Source organism: Poecilia reticulata, linkage group LG3 (genome assembly GCF_000633615.1).
Source record: "Poecilia reticulata strain Guanapo linkage group LG3, Guppy_female_1.0+MT, whole genome shotgun sequence".
Classification (NCBI taxonomy): domain Eukaryota; kingdom Metazoa; phylum Chordata; class Actinopteri; order Cyprinodontiformes; family Poeciliidae; genus Poecilia; species Poecilia reticulata.
The window spans coordinates 27,523,653-27,540,093 of record NC_024333.1 but is presented as its reverse complement, the minus strand read 5'-3'; the positions used below and the strand labels follow the sequence as shown (position 1 = coordinate 27,540,093).

The 16,441-nt window shown below is 39.9% G+C and overlaps 2 protein-coding genes across 2 annotated transcripts in view; both read right to left on the bottom strand.

Moving 5' to 3' along the window:
* Positions 1-3,378, bottom strand: part of LOC108166169 (centromere protein F-like) — a 16,019-nt gene extending 12,641 nt beyond the window's left edge. The window contains exons 1-5 of the mRNA XM_017303875.1: positions 2,435-3,378; positions 1,279-1,490; positions 1,085-1,208; positions 894-996; positions 723-803 (exon numbers count right to left, since the gene is read on the bottom strand). Coding sequence (XP_017159364.1) covers positions 723-803; positions 894-996; positions 1,085-1,208; positions 1,279-1,490; positions 2,435-3,363 — 1,449 coding nt within the window. The 5' untranslated portion in view covers positions 3,364-3,378. The remainder of the gene's footprint in view (positions 1-722; positions 804-893; positions 997-1,084; positions 1,209-1,278; positions 1,491-2,434) is intronic.
* Positions 3,379-3,385: 7 nt separating this feature from the next.
* cenpf (centromere protein F) overlaps positions 3,386-16,441 on the bottom strand; it is a 16,648-nt gene continuing 3,592 nt past the window's right edge. Inside the window, exons 2-22 of the mRNA XM_017303873.1 lie at positions 15,639-15,810; positions 15,431-15,556; positions 15,175-15,245; positions 14,952-15,088; positions 14,785-14,876; positions 13,830-14,091; positions 13,527-13,729; positions 13,327-13,452; positions 12,375-12,503; positions 12,162-12,284; positions 11,947-12,082; positions 11,742-11,871; positions 10,046-10,325; positions 9,770-9,976; positions 8,806-9,014; positions 7,967-8,096; positions 7,312-7,590; positions 5,979-6,566; positions 5,020-5,151; positions 3,650-3,994; positions 3,386-3,406 (exon numbers count right to left, since the gene is read on the bottom strand). Of these exons, the coding sequence (XP_017159362.1) occupies positions 3,386-3,406; positions 3,650-3,994; positions 5,020-5,151; positions 5,979-6,566; positions 7,312-7,590; positions 7,967-8,096; positions 8,806-9,014; positions 9,770-9,976; positions 10,046-10,325; positions 11,742-11,871; positions 11,947-12,082; positions 12,162-12,284; positions 12,375-12,503; positions 13,327-13,452; positions 13,527-13,729; positions 13,830-14,091; positions 14,785-14,876; positions 14,952-15,088; positions 15,175-15,245; positions 15,431-15,556; positions 15,639-15,800 (3,888 nt within the window). The 5' untranslated portion in view covers positions 15,801-15,810. The remainder of the gene's footprint in view (positions 3,407-3,649; positions 3,995-5,019; positions 5,152-5,978; positions 6,567-7,311; positions 7,591-7,966; positions 8,097-8,805; positions 9,015-9,769; positions 9,977-10,045; positions 10,326-11,741; positions 11,872-11,946; positions 12,083-12,161; positions 12,285-12,374; positions 12,504-13,326; positions 13,453-13,526; positions 13,730-13,829; positions 14,092-14,784; positions 14,877-14,951; positions 15,089-15,174; positions 15,246-15,430; positions 15,557-15,638; positions 15,811-16,441) is intronic.

The window sequence follows — 16,441 nt, the reverse complement described above, 5'->3', positions numbered from 1 at the left end:
TAAGATTTTGTGTTTCTGCAGTGTAGCTATGGTAACACACCAAACAAATAAATGAAGATTTATTCTTTTACTAAGAAAACTTCTTAAATCTTAAAATTAAATGTAAAACAGTTTAAGGCTTGTAATGTATTTWTGCTGAAACCATTAAATCAGATTTAAAAACTTTGTCATTCTCAGTAAATAAATGTTTTTAGATCTATGGGTCGGGTTAAAAYRTTAGCAATACATGWAGCTGCTTAGTTCGATTATGCTTTGGGCCGGCTCTGAATATGACCAGCAGTACACAGTGAGTTAAGATCCACTGGCTGCTTCCTTAATTAGAATTTAACTGAATTTTTAACMATTTCTTGTGTCTCTGCTTTTTTAAGACCATATTTGTTTCTGAGTAAGTTTCCTGAGTGAAACGTCTTCATGCTGCCGTTTGTTCACTAATCTTTTCTAAACCTCTGAAGCTTTTATCGAACATCTATATTTATATTCAGAGTTTTATGTTGTTGCAAATAGTACTCAAAGAGACATGCACATTCCTCTAGTCTGGAGTATTTTTCTAACTACTTTCCCCTTCCTGTACACTTTTTATCCTTCACTTTGTTTTTTGCATCCATCTTTGTGTGAGTCACTTTGCTGCTGTTGCACAGAAATTTTGGGACAATAAAGGACATTTCTAATCTATTCTTCTGGTGAACATTTAAAAGAAAACACAACGTTATGACCTCTAATCACTCACCTCTTATCTCATGTTGGGAGGAAGATGCATCATAGTTCTCATTTTCTCCACTACTGCTGCAGCTCTCCTCAGAAACCTTTAAAAAAAAACATAAAATTAAAACCTGAAGACTCCCTGCTTTGAAAAGGTTTTTTTAAGCAACATTTCTGATGCATTTGGTTTCTACCTGTTGGTGAAGTTGGATTTCCTGAGCATCATGTTTATGAGCCTCCTCCTCACTGATCATCTCCTGATCAGCGCCGTCCTCCCCAGCGATCAGCTCTGCCTCTCTGTCGGGGAAAACRGACGTTTTCTCTTGTAAATACAGGAAAAAAACAAACATTTGATGTACAGCGATGTTTGCTAGAAACTCTGTACCTCACAGCCTGATMTGGGATCTTCGCAGACGCCTCTTCCTGTTGGTTCAGTGGATCTGACTCTGCGCCGGTACCGACGCTCGCATCGAGTTCTGGGTTTGGTTCGGTCGGTTCAGCTGCCTCTGCTGGACGAACCGCAGCAGGTGGTTGGGAATAAATACTTCAACACGTCACGTTTAAAGCAACCACACTCACCTCCATCCTCAGGGTCTTTGGGTTCCAGGTGGGGGATGGTTTCATCTGKATTCTGGTATTTCTGTGGTTTTGTGAGCTGCTGAATGATGCGCTGCTGCTGGTCCACTTGCTGCAGCAGCAGGTCGCACTGCTGCTGCAGCACAGCCAGCTCCATCTGGAGGACGGACAGCTTCTGGTGCAGTGCAGCCTGCTCCACCTCAAACTGCTGGTTCCTGTCACACAAACAATTTCCTCCATTTTCTCACTGATAAACAGGTTTTATATTATATATATATATAAATAAATCTGTTCTTTCCATAGCTATTAAATCCACCAAAGGTAAGAACTCTGATGTTTTCATGCATCAATGCAGAAATGTGAAGAGTTCCTGTTGGAATAAAAACTATAATCTCTATAAAAACAAGAAAAGAGAAATACATATGGCCTAAGTATTTTAAGTAAAAATAAAAACTAAATTTGTAAAAATATGTATTGGCAGGTCAATATACCAAACTCAATTTCTGATTTTAGTCACTTTTTTTCAGTATTTTTATTTACAAATGTCAGAATATGCCTCAGAAAATGATCAATTTCTCTGATTTTACTCTTTTTAGGTATATGTTTGAGTAAAATGAAGATTGTTCTTTTATTCTATAAACTACTGACAAATTTAGTTATTATTAGCAGAAAATGAGAAATGGTAAAAATAACGAAAAAGATTCAGGGCTTTCAGACCTCAAATAAAGCAAAGAGTTTATATTCATTTAGAAACAATATTAATACTTTAACTCAGGAAAAGTTCAGAAACCAATATTTGGAGGAATAACCAGGTTTTCAATGCAGTGCTCTCAATCTTAATTTCTTCCAGAGCCGTATTTCCAAAAACGATCTTTTATTTCAATCATTTCCTCTGTGAGTTGACCTGAATTCAAACGCCAAACAAATAGAAGCTGTAAAACACGTTTGTCAACAAGATGGCGGCCTTGGGCAAAGTGATATTACTTGAGCAAAGGAGCACAAAAAAGAGAGAGAGAGAGAGAAAAAAAAAAAAAGATTTTCCTGAAATTAAATCTTCAAAACTGAAAAGTTTGATTTAATCGATAAAATCTATGCATCGCCCAGCAGCAGTCAGACCTGATTGGTGCGTCTAAGTCACGGAAACATGAAACGGACGTACCGCTCTCTGCTCTCCGTGTGGTTGGTCTCGTCCCTCGSGTCGAGCTTCTCCTGCAGCATCTGCCGCTCCTCCTCAGCGGACAGCAGCGAGCGCTGGACACGCTCGCTCTCCTCCCGCAGAGACGCCATCTCCTCCTGCAGCCTCTCTGCGCTGGTTTGCAGCTGCTGCTTCTCTGCAGTCAGACGGTTCGTCTCCGACTGCAGCTGGACGTTTTCCTCAGAGATTTGACTAAACTTYGACTCCAGCTGGAGTTTCTCCTCCTCYACCTGCTGCACTTTGCAGACCAGCTCCCCGTTCTCAGAGGTTAAAGCAGAAARCCTCTCCTGCAGCTCAACTTTTTCCTCGCTGACTGAACGCAGAGCGACGTCCAGCTGGGCTTTCTCCTCCGAGACCTGACGGAGCGCGGACTCCGTCTGTTGTGTTTCTGCAGCCATCCCATCGATCATTGCCTCCGCCTCCTGCTTCTGCTCAGATAACTCTCCAACATCAGCATGGAGCTGCTGAATCTCCTTCAACAGGTCGCTCATTCTCTCCTCCAGCTCCTCCTTCCCCGCTTTCACCCGAGTGATTTCAGTTTCAGCTCGTTTCTGCTCATCCATCAGCAGCGTTAAGAAAGCCTGGAGGCCGTTTTTCTCCTCGTTTAGCTGATCCAAACGGGTCTCTTTCTCCTGAATGATCTGCCTCAGCTCGGTCTCTGCCTTTGAGCTTTCCTCAGTGACCTGACTCAGTTTGGCCTCCAAGGCGGAGACGCTCTCCTCTAGCTGCTGSCGTCTGACGGCGTCCTCCTCCAGACGGGTTATCTCGCAGCTCCGCTCCAGCAGCTCCTCCTTCGCTGTCACGTATTTTGTCTCCAGCAGAGAGTTTTGGGACTGGACCTCGTCCAAACGGRTCTCCAAGACAGAAACCTGAGAGTAGACATGGGAGAGCATTAGTTAAACATACCGTTACATCTCAATGAATCAGKACTGATGGCTAATTGGATAAAAATTAGCAACGTTCTGCTGATTTTTTTGTTATACAATATTAGAAATAAATTAAAAGATGCAAATACACAATTAAATTTCTTTTTGAATAAGAAAGCAAACATTTTATTGCCTAAAATGCAACAACATAGCATTCCTTTAGCGCACGGTTGACCATTTGTAGCACAAGATGCATCTGCAGCTTAAAAATACTTCAAACATCAACATTTGATTGATTGATTTTTTTTNTCACCCGAGTGATTTCAGTTTCAGCTCGTTTCTGCTCATCCATCAGCAGCGTTAAGAAAGCCTGGAGGCCGTTTTTCTCCTCGTTTAGCTGATCCAAACGGGTCTCTTTCTCCTGAATGATCTGCCTCAGCTCGGTCTCTGCCTTTGAGCTTTCCTCAGTGACCTGACTCAGTTTGGCCTCCAAGGCGGAGACGCTCTCCTCTAGCTGCTGSCGTCTGACGGCGTCCTCCTCCAGACGGGTTATCTCGCAGCTCCGCTCCAGCAGCTCCTCCTTCGCTGTCACGTATTTTGTCTCCAGCAGAGAGTTTTGGGACTGGACCTCGTCCAAACGGRTCTCCAAGACAGAAACCTGAGAGTAGACATGGGAGAGCATTAGTTAAACATACCGTTACATCTCAATGAATCAGKACTGATGGCTAATTGGATAAAAATTAGCAACGTTCTGCTGATTTTTTTGTTATACAATATTAGAAATAAATTAAAAGATGCAAATACACAATTAAATTTCTTTTTGAATAAGAAAGCAAACATTTTATTGCCTAAAATGCAACAACATAGCATTCCTTTAGCGCACGGTTGACCATTTGTAGCACAAGATGCATCTGCAGCTTAAAAATACTTCAAACATCAACATTTGATTGATTGATTTTTTTTTTTGGATTAACCAAATATGAATTTGATAGGAAAAGGTGATAAATATGAGAATTTGAATCAAGTGAGGCTAAAATGGCCTCTTGAGGAGTTCTGGGTGAAACATATTTACACAAAAATAAAAAAAGTTTTTGTTTTTTTTATCTTAAGTGCAAAATGCAGACAGTTTTTAATACAGTTTTTTCTTAATTACTGCTCTGACAATGTGGTTATTTCAACAAATTACCCTTTTGAAGTTTGTCCATGCCACATAACGACTAATAAAATCTAAATTAGGTGACAATTATTTCAATAATCAATTGATTATGATTAGTCTGATCAATTGTTTCAACCTTAAATAATTCATATGGTTATGGAAAAGTCGATTTACTTCAGTAATTCTAAAATAAGCTTTAAGGAATATATTTTAAGCATGTTTTCTGATTATTATACTTGTATGCCTCGCAGTTGTTGAAATCTCAAAATATAATTCAACATAAAATTCAAATATTAAACAGCAAAGTAAAGACACAAATGTTACGGCCAACAGAATCAAAGAGGCGACTGCTGACTTGMTGATCAACGACATTGATAATCCACACAAGGGAATTGCTAAAGAAGTTGGTAGAAACTGGTAGAAAAGGGTCAAACAAAGAAAAAGGAGTTTGAGGAGCAGAGCCAATTAAAGAGTTTGAGGGTGTTTCAAAACTGCTGAAGAGTAATAAAAACAAAACGTGAACCAACCTGGGYTTTGCTGTCCTCCAGCATGGCCTCCAGTGACGCTATGGTTCCCTTCAGCTCCTCCACMTGACTGTCCACAGAGGTCATGGCCGACTCGTTGTCCTCCAGGTCCATCTGCAGCATCTCCAGCTGCACCTTTATTCAATAGATACATACTTTGAAAGTAATGTTTATATTCACATTTACTAGTACTGTAAACCATTAATCTTTGATGAACCATTAAACAATTAGTTACTGTAATAATGGTTTATTACATTTAAATTACTGTAGTTCGAATCATTAACTCAATGTTAGACCTTCTTTTAGTGTAGTTCGGCCCCCGTCCAGCAGAGGGCGCCGCTGGTCATCCTYAAGAGGAGCCAGTTATGATACAGAAACAAAGATGGCGGCTATCCCAGCACGAGAAAGAGACAACAGTCCAAACGGTTCGGCAAGGGATGCAAAAGGAACTTAMTGCGGTTTGGTTTTGAAATATAAACTCCTTACGTTACGTAATCACATTACCAGCGCTGTTTCAGCCGAACTGCAACCAACTATATTTTCTATTCAGCGACCTAAGAGGTTACTGTTATATTTTATAAATATGCGACAAAATCATAAATGTCTGKTTATTCAGTCAGTATGTAATGCAGCTGGTACAAAATAAAGGGAAATTTTAATTACATTTTTTTTAAATCAGCATTTTAAATATAGCCCTTCGTCTTATGTAATGACGTTCAACCCTCTTGATACAAGAGAAWACGGCCACTTTTCAATTAATCCATAAGATCAGTCAACTTTAGATTAACTCATTGATCTATCACTTACACACTTTTCATAATTTATTGGAACAACAGAAGAGACAAGACACATTACAGTACAACTACCACATCACACAATACTATTTTAAAAAGTAAACATAATAAAGAACCAGGGCTTGGTTTTTTTAAGCCATTCTGCATATGAAGACCTTAATAACTGACCTTGATTTTGTTCATGGCCACCGTCTTCTCCTTCAGGAGCTCAGAGGCTTTGGYCTGCTCTGCCTCTGCTTTGTTCAGCTTCTCTTTCAGACTCTTTATCGTGTTGTCTCTTTCTTCCAGGCCGCAGGACACTGCAGACAGAGTCGCCTTCATGGTTTGGATCTCCTCCCGTCTGGAGCTCGATTCTGCTTTGGTTGCAGCTGACGACTGCTTAATGGCTTCCAACTGCTCTTTGAGGTTCCTCTCCTTATTGATGAAATCCCCAATCTCTGARCTGTGGCTCTCAGACTCTGTCCTCAGCTTCTCTGTGAGATTATTGATCTGATCCTCCAAAGCAGTGATATGTTTCACTTTCTCAGACCAGGTGACCTCCAGGTCAGCTTTTATTTCATTTGCAGAGCGGAGGCACTTTTCTGAAGCTTCAAGAGATTTGTTAAGGTGAGCAAGGGACTGGTTGACCACGTCCAGTTTGTTTTTCAGGACAGGAACCTCCTCTGCYGCTTCCTGGTTTGCAGCAACCTGCTTTTCCAGACATAAGATCTGTTCCTGGAGAGTGTTTATCCTTTCAGTGTGACTGAACTGCAGGATCTGAACAAAGATGCATAATTTAATCTCAACACCAAGAAAAAAAAAWTTTTTTTTACTCAATGTAACAATAAACGGTGCTTGACGATAAATTGTCCCAGAATCATTGTGATAAATGATAATGTTGTTTTGAAACCATTTTCAAATACAATGGTAGCAGCACAATAACACATTCTCATGTTCATCCAATAAACTAAATTTTGATGAACATTTAACACTAAAATTTTAAATATTCAAATTAAATAAGCAAAACAACAAATAAAATGGATACGGAAGTCTCTATAAAAAAAATATCCTTCAAAGAAAAGAATTAGTTGAAACCAAAGCACTAGATTGGAGACTTCTGTCATCCAGCTTTTGTTGGATAAATCACATAAATAGAAATTATTGAGTTTGTTTTCATTTATTATGAGATTACATGATTTTTTTTTGCTTAATCAGGGCGACTGTAATGTTAAAGAAACAAAAACAAACCCATAAAGAAAGTACACTGCTCAAAAAAAATAAAGGGAACACTTAAACAACACAATATAACTCCAAGTAAATCAAACTTCTGTGAAATCAAACTGTCCACTTAGGAAGCAACACTGACTGACAACGGAGACCCACGTCGGGTCAATCAGTGTTGCTTCCTAAGTGGACAGTTTGATTTCACAGAAGTTTGATTTACTTGGAGTTATATTGTGTTGTTTAAGTGTTCCCTTTATTTTTTTGAGCAGTATATTATGCAGCCTTTTTTTTTTTTTACCTCTGCTTCTTTCTGCATCTCTTGAAGTCGATTTTCCAGCTCAGCCTTTTGATTTTCCACAGAGAGGATCTGAGCTCCAGCCGCCCTGAGCTGCTGCTCCGTCTCCTCCGTCCGGCTCCGCTGGACCTTCAGCTCCTCCTCCAAACGTTTCAGCTCCTCTGATTTCTCCTCGCACGTCTTCGTCAGCTCCTCCTCCTTATCGGACATCGTCTTAATTTGTTTCTGCAGCTCGGCTCCCAGCTGCTCCTGGACCTTCAGGATCTGCTCCATGGAAGTGATCTGAAACGGGGCGGGGGGGAAGAAAACATGGTTAAAATGTTACTTTTATAGATTTTAGGTGATAAATCAGGACAAAACGATGAATAAATAAATACAGGAATGAGTTTATTTTATTTGCCTACAACACCAGTTTGCGTAGTTCTAACAAATACATTAAAAATTGTGTTTGAAATGAGATAAAATAAAGTAATTAATACATTTTAAGACACTGTGTGGACAACAAAAATAATATTTTGTAACTTTACAAATCTAAATGTTAGACAAAAAAAAAAAAAGCATATTTAGAATGAATAAATCAATATGCTTGTAATTTCTGCTTAGAAATACCTGGTGAGATGAATGTTTTTTCACTGAATACAAGCTCTAAATAAAATACTTTGTGTCTGGAGAGCAGCAGCTCCTGCTGGACCTCCTCCGCCTGCAGCTTGACGCGCTCCGTCTCCTCAGCCTGCGCCGAAACGCTCTCCTCACACTGCTTCAGCAGGACGGCCTTCTGCATCACGAAGCTGGGAAAACGAAACGAATCAAATGCATCTGAATGACGGATCAGCAACAACGAGGGCTGCAGCTAATAATTACCATAGTAACCGATAATTAGATTGATTGTTTTGACAAAAAAAATCCAGCAGATTTTTTTATTTATGTTTGAGAGATTCAATTAAAATTAAACTTTTTTGGGGAAAATGAAAATTTTCTTGCCTAAAATGCAACAACGTAGCATTCCTTTAGTGAACACTCGATCGTTTGCATCTGCAGCCAAAAACAAAAACTAAACAACAAAAAAAATCTTATTTGTGAAAATCTCAGTCATTTCTGCTTGATTTAACATCAATATATTGTAGGGATGGATTAATTACTGGAAAGAAAAAGGTGATTAATAAAATATTTTGTTTTGTAAATTAGAAGCAGTTGTTTTGAGTTGAGCATATTTTATTTACAAGGTTTTTAAATCTTAAAAGTGTTGATTTGGCTTCATTTCTGCTCCGTGTGTTTTGAGTTTTTATGCTCCCGTTAATTGATTGATCATTAAATTAGTTGATGAGTGCATTAATAATTGATTCATTTCAGTAAATGCCTCAGTGAGGACAGATAATTTATTCCTCATCATGTTTAACCTCCACCTCGTTATAGAAGCTACAGAGACTCATCTGTTAATCAGAATTCAAACGTGCCGAGTTTCAAACATAGAAAAACTAAAGACTTTATGTGTCCGACCTGTCGCTCTGCGCCTCCTGCTGTGCGGCGGACTGAGCCAGGCTGTCCTTCAGCTGGCTGACCTCGGCCAGGCCCAGCTCCAGCAGCTGGTCCTTGGAGCGCAGCAGGTCGCAGGCAGCCTGGTGCTCCTCCTGCAGCTCAGAGATCGTCTTCTCAGCCAGCTCGGCTCGAGACGTCTCCCTCTGCAGCCGGGACTCCAGCTCTTTCACCTGTTTAAAGAAACGAGGGAAACGTTTCCCCGTCACCTCAAYGCAACGAGCTTAAAGGAAAAGCCACATCCGGTTCTCAGACCCAAAAGGTTCCTGCTGCTAAACTCTCTTCTTGCTTACAGGGTTTGTAAGCTTTCCACACGGTAAAATTCAAACACTTTTCAGTCTTTTTATTTATTTATTTTTTTTACTTTTTGAGCCTCAACATTAGGCCTGTCGTGTTAAATTTTGCTGGACGATAAATTGTCCCAGAAATTATTGCAATAAATGATGTTATTTTGAGATCATTTTCATGGCTTAAAAATACAAGAACATGTTCTCAAAGATAAATAAACTTTAACTTTAACACTGGAACAGGAAGACATTTTAAATATCCAAAACGAGACAAACAAAAATGACAGAAAAATAATAATTAAAAAAAGAAAAGAAAAAAAGATTGATGAAGTAACTGGCCTAAAATAAGAAAAGTTTCATTTGATTTGACTTCAGACAGCGATTAAAATTTATATGTTTTTTTTATTAGGTGTGGAAAACTATCTGGTTTCACTTCCAAGCAATGTTTTCAATATTTGTGCTTTTAATTAAATGCTAGATTGTGTATCATTACAAAACTTTGCACAGAAATGAAGCGTTTTCCAAGCCTTGAAAACGTCTCGGGGTTCATGAAGCATTTTTAGCTGGTGTCTGATCCCTGTTGCTCCTAGAGGAGGACAGACTGAAGGTTTTTCCAGGAGGAGCCAGAGTCTTGGCCTCACCTGTCCCTGGAGCTGTGCCAGCTGCTTCCCGGCGTTCTCCAGCTCTTTGCCGTGTTTCTGTTCCGCTTCAGAGACGTGGAGCTGAAGCTGCTGGTACTGATGCTGCTTCTCCTCCAGCTCCGTGCTCCTCATGAGGAGTTCTCCCTTCAGGGCGTCGATGTGGGCGGACAGACTGGCTTTGTCTGCCTCCATGGATGAGATCTGGGCCTGCAGCATTAAGCACACACGTTTAATTTCTTCCTGAACAGCAGCAGGTTGCATATTGATGAAACTCACCTGGAGTTCGTTGTTGCCCTCGTGCATCTGACTCGCTTTGTCCTCCAAAGTGATAATCCTGTCAGTGAGCTCCTGCTGCACGGCCTCGGTTTGGTTGATCAAGTTCTCCTTGTTCTTCTTCCACTCCAGCAGAGCCTGGTGCTCCTGTTTCACAGCCTGGCACTCGTCCTGACTCTGACGGAGGTTTGATTTCAACGCTTCGCTCTCCTTCTCTTCCACCGTCAGCTTGTTGCTCAGCGTCTCGCTCTCCTGCTTCTGCTTCTGAAGCTCATTCTGAGATCTGCAAAGCAACAAATCTGTTATGATGAACTGAATGTCAATGGAAAACTGAAACATGACGAGCAAAACGCTTGATTACAGTCAAAATATAATTTATAGTGATAGATTATCAACTATAGATTATCAAAAAAAACTAATCAGGCAAGTAATTTTAAACACACTTAATTTTTATGTATTATTTTGTACTAAACATGTTCTGTGTTTTGTCTTTGTTCTGAATGTATCCGCCTCATTTCTTTTTGTTATGTTTTTTGTGTTTATTTTATTTCTGTTGCCGTTATTTGTTCTCTTATCTGGTTATTTTGCACTAATTTGTTGATTCGTAATGTTTGTTCTGTGTGAACCAAGTTGTGAATAATAAAAAATATATTTTTAAACAAACGAAGCCTTTTAATTACGGTTGGATGATATGGACATAGAATTTTATTGCAATATTTTGTGGCATTAATGCTATAACAATAAAAATTATGATTAAAAAAAACAAATTTTTACTTTTTTGGGGGGTTACTGTATGGCACACAAACAAAATATTGCTATTGAAAAATACATTTTAAATAGAAGTGATTTATATCACTAAACTGCACATAGTAACTTCATTTTAATAATTTTTTTTAATTTACTGACATTTATTGATGCTCTTATGGAGCAAATATGTTACCTTTGTTATTTTGGTAGGACTGAACCAATTGTGATAAATTTATTATTGAGATAATTGTCAACTAATTTAGTGATCTCAGAAAAGATTATTTGATGAAAAAAAAAAAAAAAACATTTAAAGCAGTAATTCAGCCAAAACTTTCCAAAATATAAATACATTTTGAATTTACGATAACAMCTTAGTAAATATTTTTTACCCAAAACTCCTTGAGTGGCTCAGTTTCAACTTCACCCAGTTCTCTAAAAGAAAGCTACGTTTTTGCATTTTAGGAAATAAAATTTTTATTAATCAAAAACAGGACTAAATTATTTATTTCAATATTTAATGTGCTTATAATATTGAATAAAAATGGCTTAAGTGGTTAAATGAAAAATCTGGAAAATACGCCAGTTTTTTTATTTGATTGTGTCAGAATTACTAAAATAACTGATAGTTGCAGCCCAATATTTTGATCTATCACAACTGAAGAAGCAACAGCATCATAATTGACGGGGCAGATGGCAGAAATGTTGATCCAAGTGAAAAACATCTTCATCTAATAGGAGCCTCGTTTTGTTTAATTTTCTCCACCTGGCCGCCAATTTCCTGGACACCAACTCAGAACTGCCCTCTACTGTTCGCTTCGCCAAACAACACAGCCAAATTAGCACAWCGCTCACTTCTTCCTTCATGCTTCTTTTACATTTCTCAATGTCTGGCATAGAAAACCATAATCCATCATAAGCAGAAAGAAAACGTTACGACTTCTAAGATGTTTACTTGTCACTCCGGGCCTCTGCGTCAGAAAGCGTCTTCTTCATCTGCTCCAGCTCTCTTGCTGCCGCCTGAGTCTGTTGCTCAAGTTTGGACTGGAGTCTCTTCAGCTCCTCGGCCTGTCTGTCAGATTTCGCTGAAGTACAAGAAAGAAAGCTGGTGAGAAGACACGAGTAGGACACATCAACAATCATTCCTGCTGCTTCAGCACCTTTCAGATCCTCCAGCTGCCCCTGGGTCCGTTTCAGCGACTGCTCCGAGGTCCTCTTCTCCTCCTCCAGCTGAGTCAGCGACCTGCTGCTGCGGTCCAGCTGGATGGTCACACCGCTCTTCTCTTTGTGCAGCTCCTGAAGGGCAGGGGACATTTTGAAAATGGGTAACTCATCTCGCCAAAACAGAAAGTTTTATACAAGAGTTTGTGTGTACCTCCATCTTTTTGTGGAGGTCTTGCTCTTTGGTCTGCGTCGCCTGCAGGCCTTGTTCGGACCGCAGCAGCTTCTGCTTCTGCTCCTCTATTTCTCTCTCCATCTGATTCTTCTGCAAGCGCAGCTAAAGTTTCCACAAAAAAAACAAACAGTGAAACTGTAGAAGTTGCATCGTTTTTGCGTCGCTCAATAAAACGCCAAAGTGAGACGCTACCTTCTCCATGTCCGCTTGAAGGACATTGTTCTCTTTTTTGGCCTGTTGGACCTCCTGCGTCAGCTTGGTTCTGGTCTGGTTGAGCTGCTGATCCAAAGCCTGATGGGAACTCTGAAGCTGAGCCAACTCCTACCAACCCAAAGCCAAAATATAACCTGAATAATAAGTCAGAATTTAATGCTCTTCCCAGAGTTTATGCACTTTTCCCACAGTAACATTGAGGAACCTTTCAAGGATTTCCAAGGTGAGTTTTCAAACTTTTCCAGCACCAAACTTTGGAGATTAAAAATAACACAAATGAAATAAAAAACACAGTTTCACTCTTAAATGATATATTTTATTACTGTTATTAATAATATCTTGTGATAGTATCCTACATTCTACATAAAATGTAACATTTAATGTTTTGAAATATCTCACTCTTATAAATCTGACTAATCCGAGAACAAAACACTAATTTAACAAAAAAAAACAAAACACAAATTTCAATGATGTTTAACATTTAAAATATAAGATCAACAGGAATAAAATATATCAAATTGACACAATGCAGTTAAGTTGAACTGAATTAAAATTAAATCTTTAAACACWATATGCAAAGTTACAAAAAATATATATAAAAAATGTTCTTGCCAAGTTTTCTGTCATTTAGCAAAAATAAATAATTGTGGTAATTATAACTGACCTAAACAAGAACAATTTAGTCTGATTTAACTTCAAACTGAGAAAAAAATGTGTCTGTCTTTTCATTAGGTGCAGAAAAACATCTGGTTTTAACTGTAAATAATTGTTTTCCATATTTAGGCTTTTAATCAAATGTTAGATTGAATTTTATTACAGAACTGAGCAGTTTGAATATCAACCACCGCCAAGGATCCTATGCAGAAATTCAAGCATTTTCCAGRACTTACCCTGCATCTTAAAACAACAAGAACACGTTGCGTTGTTTTACCTTCTGACTGTTTCTCTCCTGGTCTTTGAGTTTCTGCTCCAGAGCTCGTCTGCAGCTCTCAGCGTTGTGCCTCTGGCAGCTCATCTCCTCAGAGACCTGCTTCAGCTTCTGCTCCACCAGGGAACACTAACACAACAGAGATCGTTTAGCTCTTCTATTCCAGGAGATGACGTCACCAAACAGAAACGGAGCCCTGGTACCTTTGCCTGCAGCTGCTGGTGGCGGTCTGCAGCCTGGCTCAGCTCGTGGCCGGCCTTGGCCAGCTCTCTGTCCCGCTCCGCCAGCTCTTTGCGGGTTTGGTTCAAGTGAGTTTGAAGTTCCTGCAACTTTGACGCTTGGTTACGAATTTCCTTTTCCTGAGCGGCCAGATTCCTCTCCAGCTCCGACACACGTCCACGCAGCTCTGATGGTGAAGACAAAAAAAAAAAAAAAAGCAGGTTTACAGGGAATATCTCACTCATAACATCAGAAACTAATTAGCTATAAAATCCATGAAAGTCCACCTTGGTTGAGGCTCTTCAGCTGCTCCGTCTGCTGGGACGATCCACCGGGACTCTGGACGGTTCTGGACGAACTCATCCGCTGGCTTGGTTTGATCGGCGTTTCCTCGTCCCACAGAGAAGCACCGCGTCTCTTTAGCGGCGTCTCCATCACATCCTGGCCCCGCAGGTTGTGGACCTGATCCTGCTGTTGCCATGGGAATATGGATGACCCAGCTTGGCGGGCGGCGATGTCCTTGTGGCTGACGGATGACTGATTCAGCAACTGAAGGAGGACGGACAYGATGAAGGTGACCTGTTGTGGCTCCTTAAATAGATCTACGTGTTCGTTACATTTTTTTTACACAAAAGTTAAGATTTTAGTTTTGGTCAGTTYTGTCCATTTGGATCTCCTTTCAGAATGAGCCGTTTTAATGAGTCTTGTCACTTTAAATCCCAGTGACCTGCTGCTGGCCACAATCCCAGCTCAACATTTACACATGAATATAGCTGCAAACAGATGCACATTTATACAACTATACATCTTTGAAAAGCAGAAGTGGAGCCTCCTGCACAACCAACATGAATGTAGTAAGTGATTTCTGGCTGGTAAGTATTCGACAAAACACTTCTCTTTTCCAGCAGCCATTGTACAGCAAATAYAGCAGTAAAACCAGCTGACCAAACATSCTGGAGTCCTACTTGAGTTGCTAGGTAACKGGCTGGACTCTGTGATAGTTGCTAAGAAACAACACAGTGCCCGTAGAATGTGACTTAATAATCAGGAGGATTTTAAAATGGCTCATTTTCTAGACACTAAAAAACATTTAACTTATAGCCAAAAATGACTTTTAAAGTTTTTAGAAGCAGTTAAGTCCCAAATGGAAATACAAAAACATGCAAAATGTGAATTTTGCTTAATACGTCCGCATTAAAACTACAATTAAAGAAATCAGACATCATGAAAAGTAAAACTCACCTTGGCCTGCAACATTTTGAGCTCACTTTCCAGCTTTCTTCTTTCCTCCACTTCATGGTTGTACTTTTCCTGAAGCTCCTCCAGTTTGCCGTCTGCAAAGACACACGAGTGAGACCTGCAAACATGACGGCTCAGACCAAACTCAAGGCCCCTGCAAACCAGGATACCTTGCTGTCTGTGTGCAGCGACAGGCGCTGGCGTAGCAAAAGTCTTCTGTGGAGTGCTGAACGTCTGCAGGTCGGAGGAAGAGGTGGACAGCGAGGAAGATCCAGCAGGTTGAGAGCGATCAAGCTCAGTTTTGTACCTGAAGGAAAATAGACACGTTTGCAAAAACAAACAAACAAACAATAATGGTCCTAATGAGGTAACGGGAACCAAAAACAAACCCACTTCTTGAGTTCTTGCTCCAGACGATCGATGGTCTTCTTGCAGGAGTTAAGTTGACCCTCCAGGTAGCTCACCTGAGTCCAAGGGGGCAAACCAGTTAAAACCACACATTTTTTACCATTTTCAWYCACAAACTTCAATGTATTTTATTAATATTTTACATGTTAAACATAAACTATGACTYATTTTTCAGGACAATAAATACAGTACAACCTCCCAGCAGAGCCTACACTTCCTTGGTTTTTTGTGAGAAACGGACCTGCTGCTCTTTGACTCCGAGGTCATGAACGACCTTCTGACGAGTTTTCTCCAAAGCGTCACACGACTCAATCATCGACTGGTTTTCTCTTTTCAAAGCCGAGATCTCGGTGCGTTCGCTGTCCACCTGAAGAACCGAGTGTTCAAGTTACTCGCACAAACGTGTCGACGTCACAAACCCGCCCGGCCCGCTCCGAGTGAAAACTGACCTTCTGCTTCTGTTTCTGCAGGGCAGCTTCCAGAGAGTCCAGCTGAAACTGCTTCTGTGTCCGTTCCTTCTTCAGTTTGTCCAGTTGGATCTCCATCTCCTGGATCTTCTGCAGGGCTTTCCCTGGAAGTCCATCCTTCCACTCCTCCACCGCCCAGCTCATGGCCTAAAACCTCAACCAGAGACCCAATCATTTATCACACGTTGGAGACGGAACAAAGCAGCTGGATGRACCAACGAAACTGGCTTTGGTTTTATCTTTAAATTCTGAATTAACCCACCAGAACACAATTTCACTGTTCTAGAAAGTTACTTGTTAATTTCATCTCCAAGTGAAGTCAGTTCCACCTCAAACTGCCATCAGGCAACATTCAAGACCAAAAACCAAAGAGGTCACGGCCCTCTGGGTCTTAACTCCCCAGTTCTCCCAGCTAAAGGGAAACGGACCCAAAACAAAACAAAAAATTCTAAATAATTTATTTTTAGGCTTGTTTTCTGCTTTAGTTGACTGTAATATACAGACTTCTGATTTGTGCTACTGTTTGATACGTATTTATAGGCTTTGTGCCATTTTCTTGTGTTGGATATAATGCGTTTTAATTAGAGTTTTTASAACATTGATGCTCAATGAACAAAATTAAATTAGTGTTTGAATTTATGCTGTCATGGCCAACACCGTTTAATCGCATAATAAATTAAAATGAGCTCAATCATTTTCATTCTGATTAATATTTATTGAATGGAAATTTTGTTTACAGAGACATCATAATCCATTTTATATACGATTTTGGTTCAAGTGTTTTT